This window comes from Asterias rubens, chromosome 12, assembly GCF_902459465.1.
Source record: "Asterias rubens chromosome 12, eAstRub1.3, whole genome shotgun sequence".
Taxonomy (NCBI): Eukaryota; Metazoa; Echinodermata; class Asteroidea; order Forcipulatida; family Asteriidae; genus Asterias; species Asterias rubens.
The window spans coordinates 5,435,218-5,462,682 of record NC_047073.1 but is presented as its reverse complement, the minus strand read 5'-3'; the positions used below and the strand labels follow the sequence as shown (position 1 = coordinate 5,462,682).

The 27,465-nt window shown below is 39.1% G+C and overlaps 1 protein-coding gene across 2 annotated transcripts; it reads right to left on the bottom strand.

Annotated features, from left to right (window-relative positions):
- Window positions 1-181: 181 nt before the first annotated feature.
- LOC117297541 (translation initiation factor eIF-2B subunit gamma-like) lies at window positions 182-27,390 on the bottom strand. Of its 2 annotated transcripts, none has more exons than XM_033780635.1 (12): window positions 27,201-27,390; window positions 21,941-22,126; window positions 20,418-20,575; window positions 17,877-18,045; window positions 15,948-16,056; window positions 14,100-14,198; window positions 10,348-10,478; window positions 9,738-9,931; window positions 5,583-5,657; window positions 4,257-4,405; window positions 3,111-3,214; window positions 182-1,604 (listed from the first exon to the last, which is right to left on the bottom strand). In XM_033780635.1, the coding sequence occupies exons 2-12, from the start codon at window positions 22,086-22,088 to the stop codon at window positions 1,552-1,554; spliced, it is 1,389 nt and encodes a 462-aa protein (XP_033636526.1). In that variant the 5' UTR covers window positions 22,089-22,126; window positions 27,201-27,390; the 3' UTR covers window positions 182-1,551. The 2 variants fall into 2 exon arrangements, with proteins under 2 accessions (XP_033636526.1, XP_033636527.1); XM_033780636.1 differs by lacking the exon at window positions 27,201-27,390 and adding an exon at window positions 26,391-26,409.
- Window positions 27,391-27,465: the final 75 nt, after the last annotated feature.

Here is a 27,465-nt window from a genome sequence, read left to right as displayed (position 1 = left end):
TTGAATAATGTCTGGTTCAATACTTGCTTAGTTACAATGCACCGCTTACATTTGAATACCTCAGACTATCGAGTCAGTTGCTACGCCACGTGATAAGGGGCAAGCTTTTGTATAGCAACCTCCTGGATGAGCAAACCCTGGTACCTTTGTGCCATACACATCCATTCACAATTGTGTATGGGTGTTCACTGTGTCTCTTACGTAACTACGCAAGGTGACGTTTTCCAAAGCTGCTAAGATACCACTACCATGGCTGTGGTGTTTGTAAAGGTAAACACATAAGAACAGAGCATATGCTGCAACATTAACTTTTATTAATACCTGAACTCCATGAAAACATGGCGCCCGCCTGAGAGCGTAACAAGCAGTCCGTAAATGGCACCCTCATTGTTACATTAGAGAAAGTAAACAATACATGTACATGGAATAATAACGAGTTTGTAAACACAACATATCCCCCCTCCCCTTTTTCAAAGTTCTGAGAAGCTAGGCAAAGTCTGATTTATGTAGTCAAAGTCTTTGAGATATCGGGGCTGGGTCGTGGCTCGCTGAGAACAACGCGTGGCGACAAAAGGAGACAAAGGGAGACAAAATGGTGCATCACATGTTGGTCAGTAGGGGGATAGGTAGGAACAAACTGTGGCCCTGTCATCACTTAGGCCACTCTGTTTGGAGAAAGTGGCACACTTGTTAAAGCAAAGGGTCTTGCTGGGACTCATTTTTCAGTTCTGAGCAAGAGACGAGACGTCCAATAGACTAACTGATGACAGAGCGAACATACGTGTCATCATCATGAGTACACAAGGCTAAGTACATTGCCTTGTGTACATTTTAGGGACAAATATTGGACTCGTACGCAAGGCTGTACCCTTGTGCATATTTTCAAGCAAAATTTGATAAAATACACAAGGATATAGCAATATGCACATTTTAAGGCAAAATTTGATAAATACGCAAGTAAAACAAAGTATAAGCTTTTCGTTAATAAATTTTCTTCCAAACTCCAACTCAAAACAATACTTAAATACAAGTAGAATCAAATTCATGTTATTAAGTCCAGTTTTTAGGGAGCATTAAGAAAACTGATTTGTGCAAAAGATGCCAAACGCATTTCAACATGTAGAACAAATTTGTTGGGCAGCAAAATTGTGTCGAACACAATTGAAAACTACAGAATGTATAAGTTCGTATCAATTTTATATGAGCCTTCAGATTTAAAAGAAACTAAGTATTAAGACTCTAACCAAAAACTGGATGCCTTTGAATGGATTGTACATGTTTGGTATTGGAACTCACTGTCCGTTTAAATCCCACAATATTTGTATATACCGTATTACTAAACTGTGGAAATTTCATTTCAAAAGCTGGTAGGATTTTTTTTAAATATTGCCGAAAAATCAAGAGTGATCTTTGAACTCCGGAGGGTGTACCATTACTGAAGGGGTGTAATAATGATTAAATTCTGTTTAGAAAATAAATAAAAGAAACCGTGAATATGACAGGAGTCTGGCAATCTCATTCTCTTCTGGTTTGACCCTTGACCTTGTGACATCATATCTCCATCATCCTGTCTGCGTCACCAATGACCTCATTGCTGTATTTAGCTGTAATAGGGAAAAAGGGAGAAAAGGGAATGGCTTATAAAATATGTCAGCCTACACAATGAACAGTGGTGAATGCATCTACACAGTATACAGTCAACCCTCCTACTGTCTGACCATTCAATATTTCATACTGTGGTTTTTAACGGTCGATAAAAATTCCAGCCTGCCGCATGATATCTTACGCTACACACATTTACGTGTACACAACACACTCAACCCTCCTACTGTTTGACCATTCAATAACACTTATACTGTGGTTTCCAATGATATATAAACTATGCCAGTCTGCAATATGATATGTAACAAATGTGCCTTACACAGTACACAGTCAACCCTCCTACTGTCTGACCTTTCAATAACACCCAATGTAGTTTACAATGATAAATAAGGTATGCCAGCCTGATATATGGTACCATGGTGAATGTATCTACAGTACACAGTCACCCCTCCTACTCTATGACCATTTAATATCACCCCTCGTGGTATTAAACAGTAGATAGTAAAGTACATGTATCTACCATAAGGAAGCCTGTACTATGGTAAAATGGTAAATACATCTAAACAGTACACAAACAGTAACTGGTGTTTAGCAACTATTCCACGACACACAACCCATACATGTAGTACAGTTGAATTGTTTCAAAGGACGATCAACTTAGTAGAAATAATGATCAAGAGTAAAGTAGCAGCTGATATGGAATATGAACAATATGTACTAATGCAGGAGTCACAACTTCCATATTCAATCATTTTCCCTAATTGCAAAGCTCACGGCGAGTTGAACATCCTTGATGTCCTGGACTGGACCTCATATCTATGTAAGAGGGGTGGGGGTCAGCTCTCAGTTTTTTTGGTTATGCTGGGAAAATAATCTTTGCCATACCCAGCGTACAAAATGGCTTAGCATGAGAGTCAAGAGAGACCACGCACATCCAACCCTATCAACTGCCGGTGATAAAGTATAACCATTCCAGCCGTCTGTTTATTGAATAATGATGTCTGGCAAACCTCAAAGCAGATTTGCCGCTTCCAACTGCCCACTATTCAATTAAATGTGACTGTAACCAGATGACCCTAAACTGTCGTGGCCGAGCGGTTAAGAGCACCAAATTCAAACTCTGGTGATTCTGATCAGCAGAATGTCGGTTCGAATCCCCAGCCGTTACACTTGTGTCCTTAAGCAAGACACTTACCATTGCTTCATCCTTTGGATGGGACGCAAAGCCGCTGGTCCCATGTGTTGTGTAAAGCTTGAAGAGAACCCAGTGCACTTATCAAAAAGAGAAGGGGTTCGCCCCGGTGTTCCTGGCTGTGGCTGCTGTATGCGCCGTAGCACCTTGTAAACCCTTTTTAGGTGCTAACTAATTGGGTTTAAGAGTTGATCACTGCTTTAACCTATCTTTCTGAAAGTTTGAATATACTCAGCGCCTTGAGTACCTTGTTTGGTAGATACATGCGCTATATAAGACTTTGATATTAATATTATTATTATTATAAAAAACTAACCTTTAGGTGAGAGTTTCTGTGAGCTACCAACAAGGCAGTCTTTCATCTCAATGCTCTCTCCTATGTGTGTGTCTCCACAGATAACACTGCCCTGTATGGTGCACCTGAAGCGAATCAGAAAACCATGTCAGAAACAAACAACCTCAAACCTAAAGAGTGTGTTCAGGGCTTAAAAATTACAATGGAGTGCAGGCCCGAGGCCAGTGGTTTTAGCGTCGGCCGGTAAACTCATGATAGGACAGGTCTGGCCATCTTGAGGCTTGCCTTGTCCACCCTAGTAGAGTCTTTCTAGAAAGCTAAAGGCATTAAAGGGACAAATTTGGACAAATTTGTGTGCTTTCAGATAGGAATAAAAGACTTCTAGCTAGAAGTCTATTATTATTTTAGTGAGAAATTCCCTCTTTCTCAAAATCTATGCTACTTCAGAGGGAGTCGTTTTCCACAATGTTTTATACTATCAACAGCTTTCCAATGCTCGTTACCAAGTCAGTTTTTAAGTAAGTATTTGTTTTGAGTAATTACCAAACGTGTACCTTCCCTTTAAGTCTAGCAGAGTCTATTAGAGTCTTGTAGAATCTTACTAGAAAACTAAAGGAATTTAGCTTAACATAGTATGTACAGTTTTTCTAGAAGGTTACAGGCATTCAGCCTAGCAGAGTCTACCAGAGTTTTTCTAGATGGCAAAAGGCAAAAGTGATAACCAAACATATACCTTCCCTATAAAGGCACTGGACACTATCGGTGTTACTCAAAATAACTGTTAGCATGAAAACATACTTGGTAATGAGCAATGGCCAGCTGTTGATAGCAAAAAAACTAAGTGCGAAACTGCTCCCTCTGAAGTAACATAGTTTTTGAGAAAGAGTCACACATTCTCACTAAAATAATAAAAGACTTCAGTCTTGAAGCCTATTATTATGCATGTGAAACGACACCAAGTTGTGCAACATGGGTGTTTTTTATTTTAATTTTTCTCTTGCAACTTCAATGACCAATTGAGCCCATGTTTTCACAGGTTTATCATCGTATGCATATGTTGGGATCCACCAAGTGAGAATACTTGTCTTTGACAATAACCAAAAGTGTCTAGTGCTTTATAGAGAGAGAATGCAATGTTGAAGTTTACTCAAATAGATTTTAACTCACCCCTCGCCGATGGTCACATGATTCATGAGCACCGAGTTGATAATCTTGACTTTGTCTCCGACGGTGCAATGCTTGCCGATGATAGATCGCTTGATTGAAACTTTCTCTCCGACGCTCGACCCTTCCCCTACCATGGAATCTTGTCCCACCTGTTCAATTCACAAAGTGTCTTTTAAAAAGAAAATTCAGTTTTGGGCTGTTCACACCACAGAAAATATCCAAGGCATCAACAGAGGAGGGCTGCATGCAAATTAGGCCAATTAGAATCAGACATAATTTTACACACGCATGACAGAACTTGGGCTGAGATTTTGCAAAAGGCGCCAATATTTAATTCGTAGAAATCCAAATCCGAAAGAAAATTGGCAAGCAACGAATGGAGACAGTCGGCACAGAATGCCTTGGTTGCATTGGTGTTGAAGTGGGATCACATAAATAATGTTTCATATATTATATTTTTCTAGAAGAGGTGGCCAACCATCACAAGGCGTGCCGGCAACTTCAAGGCGATGGTTACACTCAACTGATTTGGTCGATGTCACCAGGGTCATGTTGTCACCTACATGTACTCCTGGAGCTGAACAGGGTTATCCCTTTACAGTCTGTAAGGATGTAGGTATGGGTATCTTGTGCGCTAGAAGCCTGGTTGGAAATACAGAAAGCACTGTACCTCCCCAACTTTTACAAAACAATTATGCCTAGTGCCTAGCTCAAAGGCGCAAGTGTCATGACCTGGATTCGAACCCACACTCTGCTGCTGACCACACCAGACCTTGGGTCCGGTGAGCTGGACCACTGGGCCATGACATGCCATGATACTTACAGATCAAACTCAGTTTTGTGACAAACTCATTTGCCAAAGGATACAGTTCTCATGAAAGTTGAAAGAAAGTTTTTAAGTATTTGACTTCAAGTGAATAAAGTGCAAAACCCCATCATTTTTTACACCCTTTCAATGTAAAAAATGTTGATATTTTGAAAACACCAATCGGCGTCACATATCATTTATATGGGTCTTACCAATTTGAAATATTAGAACTTCCACCATGTTCAATAAAAATAGCATTTGAATATGACCTTTTGACCTGAAGAACAAATTCTTTGTGGAGAGTACCAACACATTTTTTTGTCAATGACATTGTGTTTCATATTTCACTCAAAAATAGTACCAAATGAAATGATATTTTGACGTTAGATTACAGATTTTAAATATTTTTCCCCCTTTCATAGAAACTCTATTAGTCATTGAGTTCAACACAAAACTGATTTTGACCGTGGAGCCCCTCTTTATCATTAAAATACCAGTTCAAGAAAGTAGGTTCTTACTTGACTCTTAGCCTTGATGGTTGCTGTAGGGTGGAACAACGGGTCATCACCAAGAAGCTGCTTTTGTTGTGGGATCTACATGATGATGGACAAGAAACAGAACATTAATGGGAAGGTACACATTTGGTAATTACTCAAAACAAATATTAACTTAAAAACTGACTTGGTAATGAGCATTGGAGAGCTGTTGATAATATAAAACATTGTGGGAAACGACTCCCTCTGAAGCAACGTAGTTTTTGAGAAAGAGGTAATTTCTCAGATGTTAAATTTGCAAATTTAACATCTATTAAATCGTTTGCAGTACCCGCTGCTAAAAACATAGGACTCGAACTGCCTCTAGCTACCGGGCAATCTCGGTGGTCTAGTTGGTATGACACTGCTCTAGAATTGCAAAGGTCGTGGGTTCGAATCCCACCCGAGTAAAATGCCTGTGATTTTTTTCACAGGACTCGGGAAAGTACTGAGTATACAGTGCTTCACACATCGGTGTATATGGGTAAAAAACCAAAAGTTAATATAGGTAATTTCTCACTAAAATAATAAAAGACTTCTAGCAAGAAGTCTTTTATTATTATCTGAAATCACACAAACTCGTCCAACAAGGGTGTTTTTTCTTTCATCATTTTCTTGCAACTTTGATAACCAATTGAGCCAAAATTTTCAAAGGCTCGTTATTTTATGGTTATGATGGGATACACCAAGTGAGGAGACTGGTCTTTGACAATTACCAAACGTGTACCATCCCTTTAAAGGGCCGTGTCACACAAACTGGCCAATTTACAGGAATCCAGTTCCAGGCGATCTTCATTGAGAAAAACACTATAACCGTTTCAATCATTGGCCAGTGATTAACCAATGGTCAATTCAAACGAAACAGTTGTTGGTCAAAACAGCGCCCTCAATGAGTTCAACAAAAGACCTTCCCGTGGCTAAAAGCTATGTATACCATTTCACATGTACATGTATACACATATTGACTGGCAACGAGGTAACTAGTATACGTCTATTCCCACGAGGGACTTTGAGTGACCAGAAGAGGGACCTATTTCCCCTAGGCCGAAGGCCGAGGGAAATAGGTGGCTCTTCTAATCACTCACAGGCCCGAGGGGGGATAGACTTACACTAGTTACCGAATTATGCCAGTCAATATATGTTTTATAACACAACTAGGTCTTAAATGTCAAATAAGAACAGAAAAAGGAGTTTTGTAGTGGTTTTTTACGGTTCAAGTCAAGAGAGGGCGCTGTTACCGCAGGTACTATATTCAAAGACTATTGCCCGCTCTGGTAGTATTCCCGCAAAACACGCGCGCGCGATCACTAGCCTGTATTAGTTCATCCCATGTGACCGTGTTTCAGCCAACCAGAATACAGAACAAGCAAGAGGTGTGTCACAATACAAACTTGAGTCTGTGCAAGCCCAAAGTCCCAACCGTCACTATAAAGAGCCGACAATGGAAACATGTGAATTCTCCCGAAGTGTTCCACGACATAGGCACTCATTTAGCAAATCTAGAAGTTGATCATGACTGCTTGGATTCCTATGTCAGCCAATATGAGAGTACAGTCAATGACATCTTGGATAAATACGCACCTTGGAAAACGAGATCAGTCAAGGTCCGAACTGAAGTCTCCTGGTTCAATGATGATATTCGTACAGCGAGAAAGATCTGTCGTCAACTGGAGCGGAAGTGGCGGAAAAATGGCAAATTGGCAACACAACGACAAGAATATCGCAACCAATGTAAAGTAGTTAGGAATTTGATCAACCAGGCAAAGATCATCCATTATTCATCTCAAGTACAAGAATCCTCAGGAGATCAAAAGAAGCTCTTCAAGATAATTGGTAAGTTGTTGCTCAAACCCAAAACCCCTGTCCTTCCATCCACCTACAATAACCAGGACTTAGCAAACGAGTTCCAGAAATTCTTTGTCACCAAGATTTCAGACATCCGCTCATCATTTTCATCAGTCCCTTACAACGTGCCGCAGACATTGCCACATCTTCAACCAGAGTGTAGACTATCTGTGTTTGAGCCTGCCACTGTTGCTGAGATTCAAAGGGTTATTATGAAATCTCCTTCAAAATCCTGTGAGCTAGATCCAGTATCAACATCCATGATAAAGCAAAACATTGATATATTTGTACCCTACATCACTAAGCTTGTAAACGAATCTCTCAGTTCCGGTTGTTTCCCCGATAGCCTCAAAGTTTCCTACATCAGGCCGCTCATCAAGAAACCAAACCTGGACAAGGAGATATTTAAAAACTACAGACCGGTTGCAAACTTAAAATATCTTGGAAAAGTCATCGAACGAGTAGTGTCATCACGTATTTCTGATCACATTCATACTTTCAACCTGTCCGACGTGTTCCAGTCAGCATACAAGCCTTTCCATGGGACCGAGGCTGCACTAGTCCGTGTGAGCAACGATATTCTCTCTTCTATGGACAATGGTAACCTTACAGCACTAGTCCTGCTAGACCTGAGTGCTGCTTTTGACACTGTTGATCATAACATCCTTCTCTCTCGGCTCCAGAATCACCTTGGCATAGAGGACACAGCCCTAGCATGGTGCAAATCATATCTCCACAATAGAACTCAGCATGTATGTATTGGCACTGCGATATCCGACCCTGTTGTTTTGAACTACTCTGTGCCACAGGGGTCGGTACTCGGCCCGCAGTGGTTTACGCTGTACACTTTACCGATTCGTGACATCATCCTCAAATTTAATCTGAATTACCATGTGTACGCAGACGACACTCAGCTATACATCACGTTTAAATCTTCTCAAGAAAACGCCAATGCATCTATTGCAAGACTTGAGAAATGCATCCAAGAGATTCGACGTTGGACACAACAAAACTTCCTGAAGTTAAATGATGATAAGACAGAGTTCCTTTTATTTGGGTCACGTCAACAGTTAACTAAGGTTTCAGTGCCATACATCTCCATCGGTGATGCTCGGATAGCTCCCTCGCTTAAAGCTCGGAACTTGGGGGTTATTTTTGATTCATCGATGACACTTCAGCCACACATCAACAATATTGTTCGTTTATCATCATATCACATCAGGAATATAGGTAAGATTCGCAAGTACTTGGATAAAAGTGCCACTGAAAAGGTCATTCACGCATTTGTTACTTCTCGTCTTGACAACGGCAATGCTCTTCTATACAGTCTACCTAACAACCAGATTTCCCGACTTCAACGGCTCCAAAATACTGCTGCCCGCATTGTGACACTGTCTAGAAAATCCTGTTCTATCACCCCCATTCTGAAACAACTACACTGGCTCCCTATCTCTCAACGAATCATCTTCAAGCTGATGCTCATTGTCCACAAAGCTCTAAATGGCAAGGCTCCCCACTATATTTCTGAACTACTTCAAGTTTACACTCCATCAAGGAATCTTCGATCAAGTTCCATGCTTCTCCTCATTGAACCCAAGTCTCGACACTCATGGGGTGACAGGTCTTTTTCTTCAGCCGCGCCACGCATCTGGAACTCTCTACCACTTAATCTTCGATCTTGTGTTTGTACCGCAAAATTCAAGTCTCTTCTCAAAACTTATCTTATGTCACAGGTTTTCAATGACTAATTTTGTTGTGTCTGTTTTTCTTTGTGTTTTGTTTTTGTTTTTGTTTTTGGTTTTACTGCGCCTTGAACACCCAGCAGGGTGGATATGTGCGCATTACAAGTCTTATTATTATTATTATTATTATTAATCATTCATTTTTGGCATGGAGGCAATCAGCTTTGTTGCCTCTGTGAAGAGTCAAGCCTGCTCAAATCCGTCACTAAGTGACGCTCATGGCACTCTAAACTCTGATCCCTGGACCATTTATTTGACTCCTTATTACATGTATTAAGTAATGGTTTCTTCTTAAGCAGCTCTATGAAATTTGGCCCAGAGCTTTATTCCAATGCACACATGTATGTAAGTCCGCTCGCCAGAACACTCTAACGAGAGACTTTGGAACAATAGGTGGCAGCAGACTTAAATGGTAAATTTCCATTGTTTTCGCTGTTCTGAGCACAATGCCGAGAACAATGCCGAGAGCAAAGTAGTTGCTTGGTAAATCTGCTGCCACCTAGCGTCCTAACAGTCCACCTTGTACCTCCGTTTGTACGCCCAATTTACGAACCTGCCTATTAGCCTCACAGTAAGCTGCCATTGTGTTTGCTCTGATACAAAATCCACTGTCCATGACGTACGTGTGACAGCGTAACGTGTCTCCCTCTTGGAAATAGTCGGACATCGCCCCCGTGTGTTCGTTCCATGACGACATTGTACGAACTTTCTTGGTCATGTCGTCTTCTTTATCATAGTTGAAAATATCTAAGGAAGCAAAACATGTCACTCTGTTAGTAAAAGTTTAAATAACTGCTTCTTATAAACATGTACCTCTCAAAGGCCTGCATGCTTCGTTGTTTAAAGGGGCAAGGGCACCAAGGCATTTTCTTTATGAGGGCTACCTATGAGAAACTTGTAAATTTCTACTTGATCATTTCAAGGGCACTAAGGTAATGAACAGGGGGAATGGAGGCAATCGCCTTTGTTGCCTCCAGGAAGTATCAGCCTTGCTCTCAAACAATTGACTCCCAAAATGGTGACTGGGGCAGACATAAGCTACGTTTGACATTGGTTTGCACCCAAGGGATCAATAAAGAATAATTTCTGACGCGACACATCCGGTTTTTTTAAAGTCAAGGGGAATTGAGGATGAAAAGGGAGTCTGGTGGAAGTTTATTTACCTTCAATCTCTTCAATGTCCAGAGGTTCTAATGAGTCAGGTTCTGTGGGAACTTCTTGATTTGTCTTGCGTCGTGAGAACTGTTTCTTGACGAGGTGGGGTATCAGTTCCCCCTTCACCGTTGAGTAAGAACTGATGGAAGGGAAAATCCAAAACAAGTAACAAGCAAGGGTTTTTGAACTTTTTAACAGTGCACAACCACACTCATTGGTACACTTTTAGTTACAAAGACACCAGTTGCAGAGCTCCCAACACTTGTAACTTGCAAGCAGGTAGACTGTGTACACCAATCAGGGAGATGTTTAGAATTACATTCCACATAAGGCCAAGTAAAATAAATAAAATGTTGCTAGTCCCAGCCCACCTCGATTTTAGCGCCCGCACCAGTTTTTTTGTTATTTGTTATTTAAAAAAATAATAATAATAAAAATAAAAAATCATTTTTTTAAATACATATTATTGATAGCTATTTCAATTGTACCCTTCATTTTTACTGATCAATTTCATCATCTTTCTTACATGTAGGCCTACAAAAAATGCTATCAAAACGCATAATGAGAAACTTGGTACTTTGAAACGTTTTGCCCTTCACGTTTGCATGCCACAGTTCTATGCACCAGGGCGTGATGCCACACACACAAAATAACTTTGGAGCAAAAGCAAGAGTAATTCTTTGGAAAGAATAACAATGTATCAAAATAGACACAGAAACACACACAGAATTTCAAGACATACAGAACATACTCATAAAACCATAAAACCATCTTCAAATATGATACCGCGGCCATCTTACACATGGTGGCCATCTTGGAAAAAATAACAAAAAAATTGAAAATAACAAATAACAAGGACGTCCCTCATCAACTTTTTCAAAATGTCCGGACGAGCAACATGTTATTTATTTTACTTGGCCAACGGGGAAAGTATCAATAATCAGGTAGATTGTCAAATTTGTTCATCAGAACACGGAAAGATTTGTTTATTTTCAGGGAACTTTCTGCAGAATCAAGGAGAGTTGGCAGCTCTGCAGTTGACCCACAGATAAATATTGAGTACCTGTTTGCAGATCTTGTGTTTGACAAACTAAAGCACTTTTCATTCATCATTGACATGGCAATTGCTTATTGGTATATCAATAACATTGAGACAACTGAAATACATGTATGTGTACTAAGCTTGGGCGATATCTCGATATAATCAAAAATCGCGATACAGTTTCTTAAACGATTACCATATCGTCTTGATTTTTTGTTAATCGAATTATCGGCATATCGTGGTTTCGATGAAGTATCACGATGTCTTCCCTAATTGAGACGTCTTGCAACCACAACGGGCTGTTAAAAAAAAATATAAAGTCCCAGAACCAACGCCAAGATTCCCCAATTGAAAACAAATAACATCAAACACTTTATCGACCAGGCGTCTCCCACAGACACTTCAGTAGTAACACAATGTATCAATTACCTCCCCTGTGTGGGAGCCTTGTGCGCCGCCTCGCAGCCCAACTGCAGACCACAATGGGATCATATTACACAAACCACAACCCATCCACAACTGTTTTATGAATGAGAGGTCACCCCATGTGCATTATGGATGCTTATTGGTTAGCTAGAACAAGATGGGCAGGATATACACACATGTAACAACAGTCATGCGCAGTAGACACTTTAAAAGACACTTTATGTGTGTGTAACTCATAGAGCTACAACACCATGGGTAGACAGTACACCTCACAGAAGCTTAATGTGTACCGATGGCTGGGGCTGTGCATCTTAACGTTTGGGTGGAACAATAATAATAATAACCCATTTTTATATAGCTCTTTTCACACCCGGAGGGCATTATTACCCCTGGTCACTGGGCCTTAAATCACTCCTTAAAGCATGGGAGTATGCAGCCTGTGCAACATTAATATGCGCTACTCGGCTAAATCAATCACAAGAACCATCTCTGCCCTCATAGGTACCCATTTACCCCTGGGTGGAGAGAAGCAATTATAGTTAAGTGTCTTGCTCAGGGACACAAGTGTCACGACCGGGTGGCTGGTGCACTCGCCTCTCACCACAGTGTCCTGGTTTAAAAAACATTGACTAATTTGTTACACTGTACATGTAGCACCTAACTCTCATTGTTGTTTACAAAACACTGGAGCCTCTGTCAATCAATCAATCAATCAATCAATCAACATTTATTTCCATACAAACAAAATATACAAATACAAACAATAGGATGTTACAAGACTGAAAACTGTATGGAGGCATGGCCCATTAAAGCAAAGCTTGTAAGCTGGGATGCCTTTTATAAAACAAAGGAAGGTAATAAGATCATTTAAATTATAAAACAAAGCGTATAGTAATAACAATAACATCAAAACGAGACGGATAAACGAAACGCAAAAAACAAAACACCCAACCAGACAAACAAACACCTCAAACTAACACCTCAAACTAACACCTCAAACAAACAAACAATACAAATACCACAAGACGGCCACGACGATAGAACTAAACCAAAATAATGACAGAATCACAACTATGTTACATAATGGGAGACAATGTGTTTTTTGAAGGAGGCTTTGAATCGACCAACAGAGGACTGCGAGCGAATTCGCCTATCAATTGAATTCCAGAGGCGGGGCCCATGATAGCGAAGAGTGTTCATTGTGTAAGAAGTACGTGCAAAAGGGATATAGAGATTGTTACAGGAGCGTGTGTTATAAAGGTGCGTGTTGCTGACAGAAGGAAAGTAATTGGAGAAAGTGTGGGGCAGAAGATTATTTGTGTATTTGAACATGAAAATGGCTGTTTGAAGTTTGTTGATATCCATGAGTGTGAGTGTGTTCAAGTTAGCAAACAAGGGCGCGGTATGATCACGACGATGAGACATAGAAGCGATACGGATAGCCCTTTTTTGGATTAAGAACAGAGAATGAAGTTTGCTAGTGCTTGAATGAGCCCAAACAATGTTACAATAGTTAAGATAGGGAAGAATAAGAGTGTTGTAGAGAGAAAGTAATGTGTGTGTGGGAAGAAAGGAACGAAGCTTAGACAAAATGCATGTGTTGCGAGAAACAATTTTCGAAACAGAGGATATGTGATCTTTCCAGGTCAGCTTATCATCAATTAAAACTCCTAAAAACTTTGTGGAGTGAACCTGTTCGATTGGAGTATCATTAATACTGATGGTGAAGTTGTCGTTAGCGTTGCGAGTCCTGCTGAAAAACATGTATTTAGTCTTGCTCGAATTGAGTGACAGCTTATTAGATCTAAACCAAGACGAGGCCAGACTTAGTTCCCTGTTGATGATATTGCTTAAAGAAGATGTATTAGAGTGAGAAAAAAGGATAGTGGTATCATCAGCAAATAGAATAAAAGACAAGACGGATGAGCAATGATAAAGATCATTTACATACAAAAGGAACAGTAAAGGTCCAAGAATGGAGCCTTGTGGAACACCGCAGTCAATTGTCTTTAGAGGGGAATCACAGTTTTTTAAAACTGTATTGTTTCCTGTCAGACAGATAACTAGCGAACCATTGGTTAGCCACACCACGCACTCCATAGTGATCTAATTTGGAGAGAAGAATGCTATGGTCAATGGTGTCAAAAGCTTTGGAAAGGTCTATAAAGACACCAATAGTAGACATTTTCTCAGTGAAAGAGTTGTTAAGATGATCAACAAGTTTAAAGAGGACTTTGGAGTATAAAAAGGGAAAATTAATTATTTTTGGAGGAACTATGGTGGGATTCTTACCTTCCTACTTTGTTGTCTGCCAAGAAGTCAATGACCCATTTCTTTAAGATGTACATGTGAGCATCCATCAACCGTGTCTTCACTTGTATGAAGGGATACCTAAGGAGTTAAAAAATTAACGCTTTGGTCAACACCCTAACTAAATCTTTCAGTGCTGACATTTTGTTTGCGTTTTGAACCTGAAATGCCCATGTTATCGAAATTATGTATGAACGAATAAGTAACCAACAGATAAGAAAGTATACAGAGTATACTGTCTTTACAAACATCAGTGTAAGGCTAAAACCAAATAGTACTCTAATCTTGTTCTTATAATTTTGCCACAATTTCTCAGCATTCGCATAAAGTTGGGGAAGTAGTGCTTTCTGCTCTACCAGCCAGGCTTCTAATGGATGATACCCAAGCCTACATCCATATGGACTGTAAAGGGGGTAACCCTGTTTCAGCCCCAGGAGTAGGTGGCTCCTAGTGGATGATACCCAAGCCTACATCCATATGGACTGTAGAGGGGTTAACCCTGTTTCAGCCCCAGGAGTAGGTGGCTCCTAGTGGATGATACCCAAGCCTACATCCATATGGACTGTAGAGGGGGTAACCCTGTTTCAGCCCCAGGAGTAGGTGGCTTCTAGTGGATGATACCCAAGCCTACATCCATATGGACTGTAGAGGGGGTAACCCCGTTTCAGCCCCAGGAGTAGGTGGCTCCTAGTGGATGATACCCAAGCCTACATCCATATGGACTGTAGAGGGGGTAACCCTGTTTCAGCCCCAGGAGTAGGTGGCTCCAAGTGGATGATACCCAAGCCTACATCCATATGGACTGTAGAGGGGGAAACCCTGTTTCAGCCCCAGGAGTAGGTGGCTCCTAGTGGATGATACCCAAGCCTACATCCATATGGACTGTAGAGGGGGCAACCCTGTTTCAGCCCCAGGAGTACAATGTAGGTCGCAACAGACCCTGGAAATTAAGTCGATTGTATCCACACCTTGGAGTGGCCTTGTGTGTCTGGCGACTTGCATAAAAAAAATCAGCCAAGTTAAAGGCAGTGGACACTATTGGTAATTACTCAAAATAATTATTAGCATAAAACCTTTCTTGGTGACGAGTGATGGGGAGAGGTTGATGGTATAAAACATTGTGAGAAATGGCTCCCTCTGAAGTGCCATAGTTTTCAAGAAAGAAATACTTTCCCACGAATTTGATTTTGAGACCTCAGATTTAGAACTTGAGGTCTTGAAATCAACCATCTAAACGCACACAAATTCGCTTGACAAGGGTGTTTTTTCATTCATTATTATCTCACAAGTTCGATGACTGATTGAGCTCAAATTTTCACAGGTTTATTATTTTATGCATATGTTGAGACACACCGACTGTAATGGCTAGTCTTTGACAATTACCAATAGTGTCCACTGCCTTTAAAGAAGAATCCTCAGTCTAAGAAAATGTACCAAATAAGCTTGGGCGATACCACAATATTATCGAATACCGCGATATTAATTTGGAAACGATTTCGATATCTGATCGATTTGGTTTTAATCGAAGTATCGATATATCACGATATATCGCGATATCGATCAAGTATCGCAATATCGCGATGTATTTCCTAGCTGAGACATCTTGCACCCCATAGGTTTGGAGTAAAACCAGAAGAATAGGTCATTAGAACACCTCTCTTACATGTATGCTATGACTGTCTCTTCTATGACTTTCACTGGGAGTTTAAGACTGATGATGTCAAATTTAATTAATCACGATTATATCGAATATCGTGATATATTGTCGGCGATATATCGTGAATAAAATAAATCGATATCGCCCAAGCTTAGTACCAAACTCCAACCTACCTTCTAAGAACTGATTTCCGGACAGAGAGCGCTTCATCGATGTCGGCTTCAGCTGCTAGTAATAATATTCTTCCCCCTTTCTCGTCTAAACCAACGATGTCTCTTTGTTCTGTCACAAATAATAATGGTAAAAGTAATATTGGCTTCTTATACAGCGTTCATATCTGTCACTCAGTGACGCTAAAGAGGGCTTGGTACTTTTTGCAGGAAAAAAAACACAATGTCCACAGATTTCCATTAAACTTATTAAACAGTTTGAAGATAATGATAGTAGAAAGCTTCCCTAAAAATATTACTTGGTGAGGTGCTGTAGTTTTTGCGAAATGAGTAAAACAATGTCATTAAAATCATTTTTGTCTCAGTGATCTTGAGACGAAAATTATTTTAGCGTGTAAAAGCGTGTTTTCATGACATTGTTTTACTCATTTCTCACACCTCAGCAACTAATATTTTTAGGTAGGCTTTCTACTATCATTATTTTCAAACGGTTTAAGTTTAATGTAAATCTGTGGACAAAGTGTTTTGTGTTAACAAACCCTTTAAAGGCAGTGGACACTATTGGTAACTACTCAAAATAATGATTAGCACAAAACCTTTCTAGGTGACGAGTAATGGGGAGGGGTTGATGCTATAAAACATTGTGAGAAATGACACCCTCTGAAGTGCCATAGTTTTTGAGAAAGAAGTCCTCTTCCACGAATTTGATTTCGAGACCTCAGATTTAGAACTTGAGGTCTCGAAATCAACCATCTAAACGCACACAACTTTGTGTGACAAGGGTGTTTTTTCTTTCATTTTTATCTCGCAAGTTTGATGACCGATTTTCAAATTTTCACAGGTTTGTTATTTTATGCATATGTTGAGATACACAAACTGTGAAGGCTAGTCTTTGACAATTACCAATAGTGTCCACTGCCTTTAAGGTGACGCTTAAGGTGAAACAGGTTTTTTTGACCTTTTGTGGACTTGGTTCCTACATGTATGTGCATTACAGAAAACACACTGAACTAACCTCTTTACATCGCATACGAAGGGTTTAGATAAATAACTATGCCGATTATGAACAGACTAAAGGCGTTGGACACTATTGGTAATCACTCAAATTAATTATTAGCATAAAAACTTACTTGGTGCAATGTAGTTTTTGAGAAAGAGGTCATTTTTCACTTATACTTAAAGATGTCAGGCCTGAACCCTTTTTTATGGCATCTGAAACCACCACATTTGTGCAACAAGGGTGTTTTTTCTTTCACTATTCTCCAGCAACTTTGATGACCAATTGAGTCCAAATTTTTGAGGATTTGTTATTGTATGCACATGCCATGTATGCTGAGATGCACCAAGTGAGAGTACTGTTCTTTGACAACTACCAAAGGTGCCTTTCAGTGTCTTGGAAGTGTTTCTTCTATGATGCAGGGAGATGAAGGACAACCCAACATGTCTTGCTACAAATGCCAAAGATCTGGGAACAATTTGATAACTTTGCTTACTGCGCAGTTCTGTACTTGCTAATATACATCATCCACTTACAGGTCTACTGCCAAATTAATTTTCTCATTGCGTAAGCGAAATTGCGAGCAAAAGATCTGGGAACAGTTTTATAGATTTGCTTCTGTATGCAAATCTGTCCCTACAATTTAGTATTACAGTATATTCTCCAGGTTTGCCGCAAAATTTCCGTTCAAGCTGTATAAGCGAAGATTTGATTGCTCAGAACTACACACACACTCTAGCAAGAAATTCCTTGCTACATTGTAGTCTGCAGTAAGCGTTTGATCATATATACCGTAAACAGAGCCGTGACAATTGGCTGTGCACATCTCATACACACTCGTATGGGTCATGGACTTGTCTGTAAATACTTTTAAATAATCTAAATCAAACCATCCCGTTTTCAGCATCATGAATTTCGTCTCCAAACCCACTCACCCGTTTTCCTCTTGGATTTTGTTCCAGGAACCGAAACGCCCTCGGTGGACTGCTCGGCCATTGTGTGCAGTAATACTGTGAGTGAAGCGTCGTACGTTCTGTGCACATCCGCTAATAGATGTAGTTCTACATCAGTGATCAGATCACAGCTGACTACGAGCACATCAGTCTGCAAAGAAAATGGCAAACAAACAATGAAATAGAACTTAGCCTAGTTTAGAATACTCAGTTACAGTGCAACAGTATACACATAATGAATGTTTATGAGTGCAATGGTGCGAATATGTTCATGAGTTGAAAGATGGAATGTTCTATTCAACGAGGCGGAGCCGAGTTGAATGGAACATTCCAGCTTTCAACGAATGAACATATTCGCACCATTGCACGAATGAAAAACATTCATTATTTGTTTTATATAACATCCAAGTAGATCTTTGTCATTTTGATTGAAAGATCCAACTTTCAAAACAAACGATTTCAACTGTAGAAGCTGAATGCTAGTAATTTTACTATGCCTTCTTGCAGTAACACCTGCTGCGTTACCAAAGACACGCGCACGCAGTGATGTTTTTACTCAGCTTTTTCGTTCCATCCGAAAAGTACCATTGCACGCTGCCAGCGTGCAATGGTACTTTTCGGATGGAACGAAAAAGCACGGTGAGTGACTCAGCGTGCAATGGTACTTTTATTTGCTATCATGTGACGGACAATCCTTCAATCAAATGGCAAGGATCTGCTTGGGTGTTATATAAAGACCGACATCCTAAAACAGGACTACTGAACTACCATAGTAAACACTAACTAAGCCTGGGGTGACTATATGTAGTGCAACTAGTGTCCAAGTTGCGACAGTTGATTGCTTAGTTGAGTCATGACTACTGCTTTTCAACTACTCGGTCAATCGTGCGGCCAAGACTAAGACAAAAATAGTCGCGACTACCTGCATGGTGAACCAATTGTGTCGCTCATGACTATTCACGACCACAAAACTTAACTATGAAACACAATCACACATCAGTGTCACAATCTGGTACCCTGCTAAATTTTGCTTAGCAGGATAAGGAATATTTAAGGAATATTTTCATAAGCAGCTCCATGAACTTGGGCCCTTGAAACATTTTACAGTCGATTAGACATTGAAGAATATTCAACCTCATATGTAGGCTTTTAATTAGGTGGCAAAATAGGACTCTTAGAAAAAGAACCAACTAGACCATGGGATGGGTATTGAAAAGGGGCCTATTTTTTGGGTTCCGTGGTCCCCATCTCCGGACCATGAAATGCATGAAATTTGACGCACAAGGGTTTGCAATGGTACTGATTCCGAATTTGGTTGTTGCTAAGCTCTAAAACTGCACAGATCGTGGACAGACCAATTTTTGGGTCATTTTAGGTCAAAAACAGTATTTTTGTATAACATCTGTATACACTGGGACTATTTACCAATTGTTCACGGCACTGCAAGAACCTATTCTAAGTGTTTAATGCGAACGATGTCAATTTCCCCCTTTTCTGTCCGATTAGCATGCAAAGGCCTACATAACAACAAAAACCCATAATTTGTATTGATTGAACATCAAGTACAATGCCATGTGTTTTTCGTTGCTACGAAGTACGTGTGTCAATTTTTTATTATCACACGCGCGGCCGAGTAAGATGGGGACGCAGACGCACTATTTTGTTCGTATTCCACTCGCGCTTGTGTGATAACTTATAATTTTGTCGAACGAGCCTGTGAATCGGCATCCTTTTGTTCAGGGGTTTGAAGAAGTACACTGTATGTTATAATGGTACAGTGTGGAAACGAAATACGATAATGCTTCGAATGACGTCACCCATATCGCAGGCTTCCGAGGATTTTTAGATCACTATTTGTCGCCGTAATTGTTTCTTTTCGAGATTTGGTGCAGGATTTTCGACAAGCAACAGCAAATAATGGATTTTCTGTATTTTATTTCATACCTTCATACAAAAATTGCGTGGTCCAAAAGTGGGGGCTACGGTTTTGAACAATTCTAGCGATCATCCCATGGTCTAAACTTGACCCCGAGCAGATAAATTCACAATCTCGTTAGCCATAAACCAATCAGTTATATATTTTTTCACACTATTTATTAGTTATTAAAGGCAGTGGACACTATTGGTTATTGTCAAAGACTAGCCTTCACAGTTGGTGTATCTCAACATAAGCATAAAATAACAAACCTGTGAAAATTTGAGCTCAATTGGTCATCGAACTTGCGAGATAATAATGAAAGAAAAAAAACACCCTTATCACACAAAGTGTTGTGTGTTTAGATGGTTGATTTCGAGACCTCAAGTTCTAAATCTGAGGTCTCGAAATCATATTCGTGGAAAATTACGTCTTTCTCTTGAACTATGGCACTTTAGAGGGAGCCGTTTCTCACAATGTTTTATACCATCAACCTCTCCTTATTACTCGTCACCAAGTAAGGTTTTATGCCAATAATTATTTTGAATAATTACCAATAGTGTCCACTGCCTTTAAAGAGCAATTATGTGTTTTATTTCTAAACGCACCTTAATCTTATCCCGTATGAATCTCAATGATTCTGCTGTCCCCCAGTCGTCATCGCTGGGTATCGTCACGATGTCCAGCCGGATGGAGAGCTCACTGACGGACTGAAGTGCTTGGATGAGGTCACGTTTTACCGACTCAAATGTGATGATGATTACACCTACAGGTTTCATAAAGGAAAACGTGCAGAGCGTTAAAACGCAGGCTATGGAGGCCATGCCCTCTAATACATCTTGTCTTGGCCTTGGTGCCCCTTCAAAAGTTCCCAATAGACTTAAAGACTGTCCAATTAAAGTGCCCTTTGCAAAATAAACACTGACCTTCTGCCCTAGTCAAAGACGAAATTCCAGGTTGTCATTATCTTTGCTCTGGGAGTGTCGTGGCCGAGCGGTTAAGAGCACCGAATTCAAACTCTGGTGTTTCTGATCAGCAGAGTGTGGGTTCGAATCCCCAGCCATGACACTTGTGTCCTTTAAGCAAGACACATAACCATTGCTTCGTCCTTCGGATGGGACGTAAAGCCGTTGGTCCCATGTGTTGTGTAAACGCATGTAAAAGAACCCAGTGCACTTATCGAAAAGAGAAGGGGTTCACCCCGGTGTTCCTGGCTGGATTGGCAGCATTATTGCGCCTCAGCACCTTGTAAACCATTACATTGTGCTTAAGAATTAGGTCTTATAGGCCTACTTCAAAATTCTCCCCACTCCTTGCAGTAATAATACCTGGCGCTTTGTATCCTCTGGCAAAAGGCGCGTTATAAATACGGTTATTATTATTATTATTATTATTATTATTATTTCATTTTATCACAGCATGCAAAAGAAAGATCTCATTTTCCTTTGTGCCGGTAACTCCTCGAGCCGGGCTACGTCCCGTAGCCTTAGATCTCAAGGGTCTTTCTCAGGATCCATTATTATTATTATTATTATTATTATTATTATTATTATTATTATTATTATTATTATTATTATTATTATTATTATTATTATTATTATTATTATTATTATTATTATTATTATTATTATTATTATTATTATTATTATTATTATTATTAGTCAGAAACAATTGAACCTGTAACTGCCATGTGCATATTGTACATTTTATATAATATATGTAGCCAGGGATCAAACCTAAGATTAGTTACAACCTAAGAAGCATCAGCCAAGGGATCACCTAAAGAAGATGTGACTTTTTACAACAATGCTACTGATATATTATTGCATGTTCGGACAGTAGGAGACTTGAAGTTTTTTTCCCCAAGTCACAAACTCTATGATATAATAGGACCTAGTTACCTGGCAATCTCAGTGTTCTAGTTAAAGTAAGGCACTGCTCTAAAATTGCAAAGGTCAGGGTTTTGTATCACACTCGAGTAGTATGCATGTAATTTGTTTCACAGAGCTCGGCAAAGTGTTGAGTATACAGTGCTAACACACATCAGTGTACAGATAAAAACACAAAATTAATCTTTATCCCATATATGCAAATTTCCATCTTCTAAAATCTATGATACTCTCTGACTTACTCTCAAAGCCAGCTTTCTCCAGCATGTTGACAGGATACCAGATCACTGGCCTGTTACCAACCGGAAGAAGTGCCTTGGGGACGCTTGCTGTTAGGTCAGTCATACGAGATCCCCGGCCCCCTGCCATTATAACTGCTTGAAATTCCATGGCCAGGTTGATGGCGAGTATCGCAAGAAATCTAGAGCCTTGGAAGATATTCACAAAAATTAATGTGTTGTTGTCAAAGATCAGTATTCTCACTTGGTGTAGGCCCTGTACCGACCCCAAAAAATGCACAAAATAACGAAAAGTGTTCATACTAATTAAAATACTATTATTATCATTATTAATCGGTAAGATATAATGAGGCATCTGTCGACACCTCAACATGCTCAAGGTTGAATTGCAGACTTTGGCGCCCAATTTAGCCCGAGTTCAGGGAAATACAGTTGTTAGAACAGTGCCTGTCTTGGAGATTGCTGTCACAATGCAGTATTTAATGGTAAAAAAGTGTTTCATATTATTTGTTTCAAAAATTCTATAGTTACTATCGACATCTCCTCAGGATACTTATAGCATCCATATTTGTCCACATTTTGAACTCAGTTATGATAATGCAAGAACCTCATTCATAGGGACTGCAATCACCAAGCACCAAGTCAATGTGCGCAAAATGTAGGGACGCTGTTTCCAGGGTTAAAGCCATTATACACTTTCGGTACAGAAAAATAATAAAAGTTTACAGATTTACAAATAGTTTACAGGGTTTACAGAAGGGCAATTCCATGGTTAGTTTGATTACACTTTTAGCTGCTTAGCAAAGCTCTGTGGTCTCCAATATTAACATGAAAGCCTATCAAGTCTCCATTTTTGTACCATGGCTACATCTTGGCTAGACCTAATATACAAAAAAATTACAAACTTCTAGACACATTTATTCGGTTGTTATGATCAGTTTAATTTTGGTTAGTTACGTTACAAAAAAGGGACATGGAAAAGAATTGCATGTCTTTGAACTAAAAGTTTCCTCAAACAGGGTACAGCTGAAAAAAAATGTACTATTTCTATAACTACAAGGGTACTAGCAAGTGTTTTTGTAGGGACAAAAATTAAATAACTCTTATCAGTTCCAGGCATTGCCCCAAAATCATGGTTAGTTACGTTACAGTTAGTTACGTTACACTTTGTCCGTGACTAATATTATTTGTGATACACCCTTTGTACTTCACTCACAGCTCTTATCTGGTCTATATTAGTAACTAGTATGCAATACTACACTATATACAAATCAATTAAGCAAAAACAATGGAATAAAGTAATATTTTGTAATAGAATTGCAAACAAGTAAAAAAAGCCATTACCTCGCCATATCATTAACCCGTGTCACATATATTACAAAATGTTTATGTCTGTAACATATAAACTTGTTCCTTTACATTCATAAGCCATGCAGTATTTTAAAGTCACAATAAACCAAGTGAATTTCTCTCTTACATAGATACCAAGGAAAACAAAACAATAGAAAGGATGTTGAATGAGTTCCTTGTCTTGACTCTTGGTCATGTACACTAATCTTAAAGTTCAACAGAAATTTTGAAATGCTCGCGAGTGTTGACATTTTCTGGCACATCTAGCTTGAAAATCATTTTGTCCCTCGTATAGAAGATACATGTACAAACATTTTGAGTGGGCCATTTTACATAAGATGTTTCACTGCCCCTCACATGCCATCCACATGACCTTTGCCATGGGAGGTGCAGAAGAAAGTCCAGTGAATTTCAATCTTGTGCTGCTCTTGAAGTACAGCTATCCCGCTCCACAATGCTTTTCAGCTAAACGCTTAAATGGGCAGTCTCTCTCTCTTCATCACACCCTCCCTCCTTTCCAAACCCCACCCCGGCCTACCAACACCAGTTCCTCTTTGCCCTTCTACTACATACATGTACCCCCTCCCTAATTAAGAACTAAAGCCTTTGATTCTCCATGTACAAAGGAAGACTTATTATAATATTCAACCTTTTGAACACGTTCCGGTCCTACTATTTTTGTGCTTTGTCCTAAACAATATCTCGATGAGATGCACATCAAAATGTTTTTTTTTTTTTTTTTGGTCACACTATTCACATCCCATGGTCTGTTTGCACAGGGCAAAAAGCTTATAAATATATGAGTTTACTTCCCCCTTACACACAAGCTGATATTGTTGACGATTAGACAGCAAACTCTCTTGCTGTTTCTTATGTCACAAAATGTCTTGACGGCCACTGCCTTTTTCTCCTCGTATTTTTCGGAGTGACTAGCTGCCTTTATCTTTTCTTAGTGTTGCTGTTGCTTTTCCTTGTTAGACAATGGCCTGTTTGATCTATGGACATAAAATAAGGAACATAGTCAATCAACTTTTTTGAAAATTGCAATTTCTATAACTACACAATGTACCTGATGAACAATGTTAGAATTATACATGCAGCACTTGTACACAAACTCTCATTAATTTAGTATATAGAAGAGAAATACAACTTTAAGATAACCCTTTAAAATAAAATTCATATGGATTACACCATGTCACTTTATTGTCATCAAACTTACCCCAAAAAATTCACCACAAAAGTTGAAGAAGATGAACTTGTAGGACAGGTGTGTTGCGCATGGATCTTGCATACATAATATGCATACACACAAAATGAGGCACATGGCAAACAAAACATGCTAGAAGTTGAATTGTGGGTCAAAGAATAGTATCATACTGCCCTAACTTGTTTAAACTTTACAACATGGCTGAAAACTTATGCTTGTGTCAACTTAGCAGCATCTTAATAGTCTTTATGTCGGTTAGTTACGTTACACTCAGGTTAGTTACGTTACATAGTTAGTTACGTTACAGTTTTTGACTGCTTCTATTTTCCACATGGTACAATTTTAATGATTTGTCTTTCCTTATTTTAACTAAGGATTGCACCAAGTAGGAAAATTCAAGATATAAACATTTTAATTGATTGCCTTCTCTAGAGGCGGAAACAATCGGAAGTTTTGGTTAGTTACGTTACATAGGCTTTAATGGGGTACAAGCTTCACAGATTGATGGTCTGAATCTATCACAAACACACATTTTGACGATTGCAGCCAAGTGTAGGTCGAATCAATGAATAAATATGACTAGATTGATTTGATACCATGTAATCTTCCCCATTCAGTAGTAAATTGAAGTTGCACAACTTTTTTACACATAATTTCATGATAAAACATTGTTGGCACAAAACATTTTTTTTTATGTATATCCTACCATACAAGCCCAATTTTTACTTAAAAAACACAATTCTAAATTTTGAGGTCATGTCCACTTCTTCATGGAATTGCCCAGAAGGTGAATGGTGAAAGACTTCTCTTGAAATACTGTTCCATGAAATGCTTTACTTTTTGAGAAAACATTAAAACAATATCAATTCTCGCTAGCGAGAATTCGTTTTATGTTTATTCTAAACACATGTCATGACGCGGTGAAACGCGCAGAAACAAGAGTGGGTTTTCCCGTTATTTTCTCCCGACTCCGATGACCGATTGAGCCTAAATTTTCACAGGTTTGTTATTTTATAGATAAGTTGTGATACACGAAGTGTGGGACTAGGACAATACTGTTTACCGAAAGTGTATAATGGCTTTAACCCATGATAATTCAACTGAAACAGGTAAGATTGGTTACAACAGCTTGAGCGCACCCCACGATAACCTAAGGTGCATGTACATACATAAGGTACATGTACATCGGAGCATTGTTTCTCTAGTCAACCTGAATAAAATAAAAATAGTCTTCATTAAAATATGAAACATATTTTTTTACTTTTTAGGATGAAAAAAAAAAGGGTTGCATTTGAAATGCTGCGCATGTTGATTGTTTTAATAAAGCATTGAGGAAGGTAGTTTGCAATAATTTAACGTAACCATCCTCCTGGCGTTACAATTATCGCAACTGGGGGAGAAAGGAAATACCCTCCATTGATAGCAAGAGCGGAACCCTGCAGCTGTGGACGATAAAGTTATTTTAAAATCTAGTGTTTTTCCATAATCAGGGCCTATTAGTAAATAATATGTGTATCATATAATATTAAATTGTTATTGGGAATATTGGCCTTTAAAAAAATGTCAATCAAATGAATCAAAGGACTAATAAATACAAACAAAACAAAAGTAAACACATAAATATTTCAAAAAATTTCAAATAAATAAAACACAATCAATAATAAAAAACATTTCTTTGTCAATTAACATCAATCAATTGCAAACAAAAATGCTCACTGTTATAAAGCACAAACATCGTATTATTTCGCAAAACTGAGGCCAGGAAAAAAAACCTGGAGTTTCATCTATGAGTATGAGTATCAGAGAGTAGCTAGGCCATTTTCATTTTACAACGGGCACTTGCAATGGGAATCTGTATTATTAATTGGAAAAATTTGATGGCTAAACAAATTATACCCCAATCAGCAGCAGACTGGCAGAGCTTGGCCCAATAGACCTTGGATAACTTTCCGTATGGCGCCACCACTTTTTCACTAATTTTTACAAAAAGGGATATATCAATCAGGTAAATTAGATACTATATTATTTTATTTCGAATGAAAAAGTGGTGGCGCCATACGGAAACTTTTCCTAGACCTTATGCACATGACGTCATTTCAGTACGGCGCCCCCGCATTGAGGTCAAAAGGAGGTTGTTCATTGGCCAATCTATGTGCGTTTCGATTGTTTCGTCACCGTTTGACCTCAAAGATGGCGGCTGGATGCATCAATTGTAATAATAGGCAAGAGACTCTGACTGAGAGTACGAGTACGATGTTTATTGTATCAAGACTAAATCCAAGATGGCCACTTACACCAAGTGTTTATATGTGACACCTAACCAATACTAGTCACAAGAGGGCGGTATGACAATATACAATAGATGTGTATATGCTCATTCTACATCAATGCATATCATAAGGTCTATTTCATAGAGCTGCTAAGCAGACAAATTTGCTTAGCATGAAATTTATTCTTTGTTGATAAAAACAGGATTTATACCAACCGAATTTCCATTTGTTGCATATTGCTTGTCACTAGTAATCAGCTGTTGTTTGCTTATCTTGAAAATCACATGGAAATTTGGTTGGTAATCCCTGTTGTTATCATGCTACATTTCGTGCCTAGCAGCTCTCTGGTTAAGAAATTGGGTCCAGATGGCAGGATGCCAATTCCATGCCTATATGGATGCTGTAACTTGTACACATTAAAATTTAATATACTTACAATTACAGTGCACTACTGACGACGACAGTAAACCAGTAAAGAGTTACCAGTTTGCACATCAATATTTTACTTTGAACAAAGTTTAGTTTATACTTTGTGATGTGATTGCTGATTGTAGCATGTGTTCGTCCATTCGTCTGATGCTGAGTTGAGTGTGTGTTGATGTTTTTGCAACTTCGGTCGCACAGCAATCTCACTCCCCTATTCAAGTTTACGTAATTGGCTGTGGATTTTGAGCAGCTGTGGATTTAAGGTTAACTAAAGT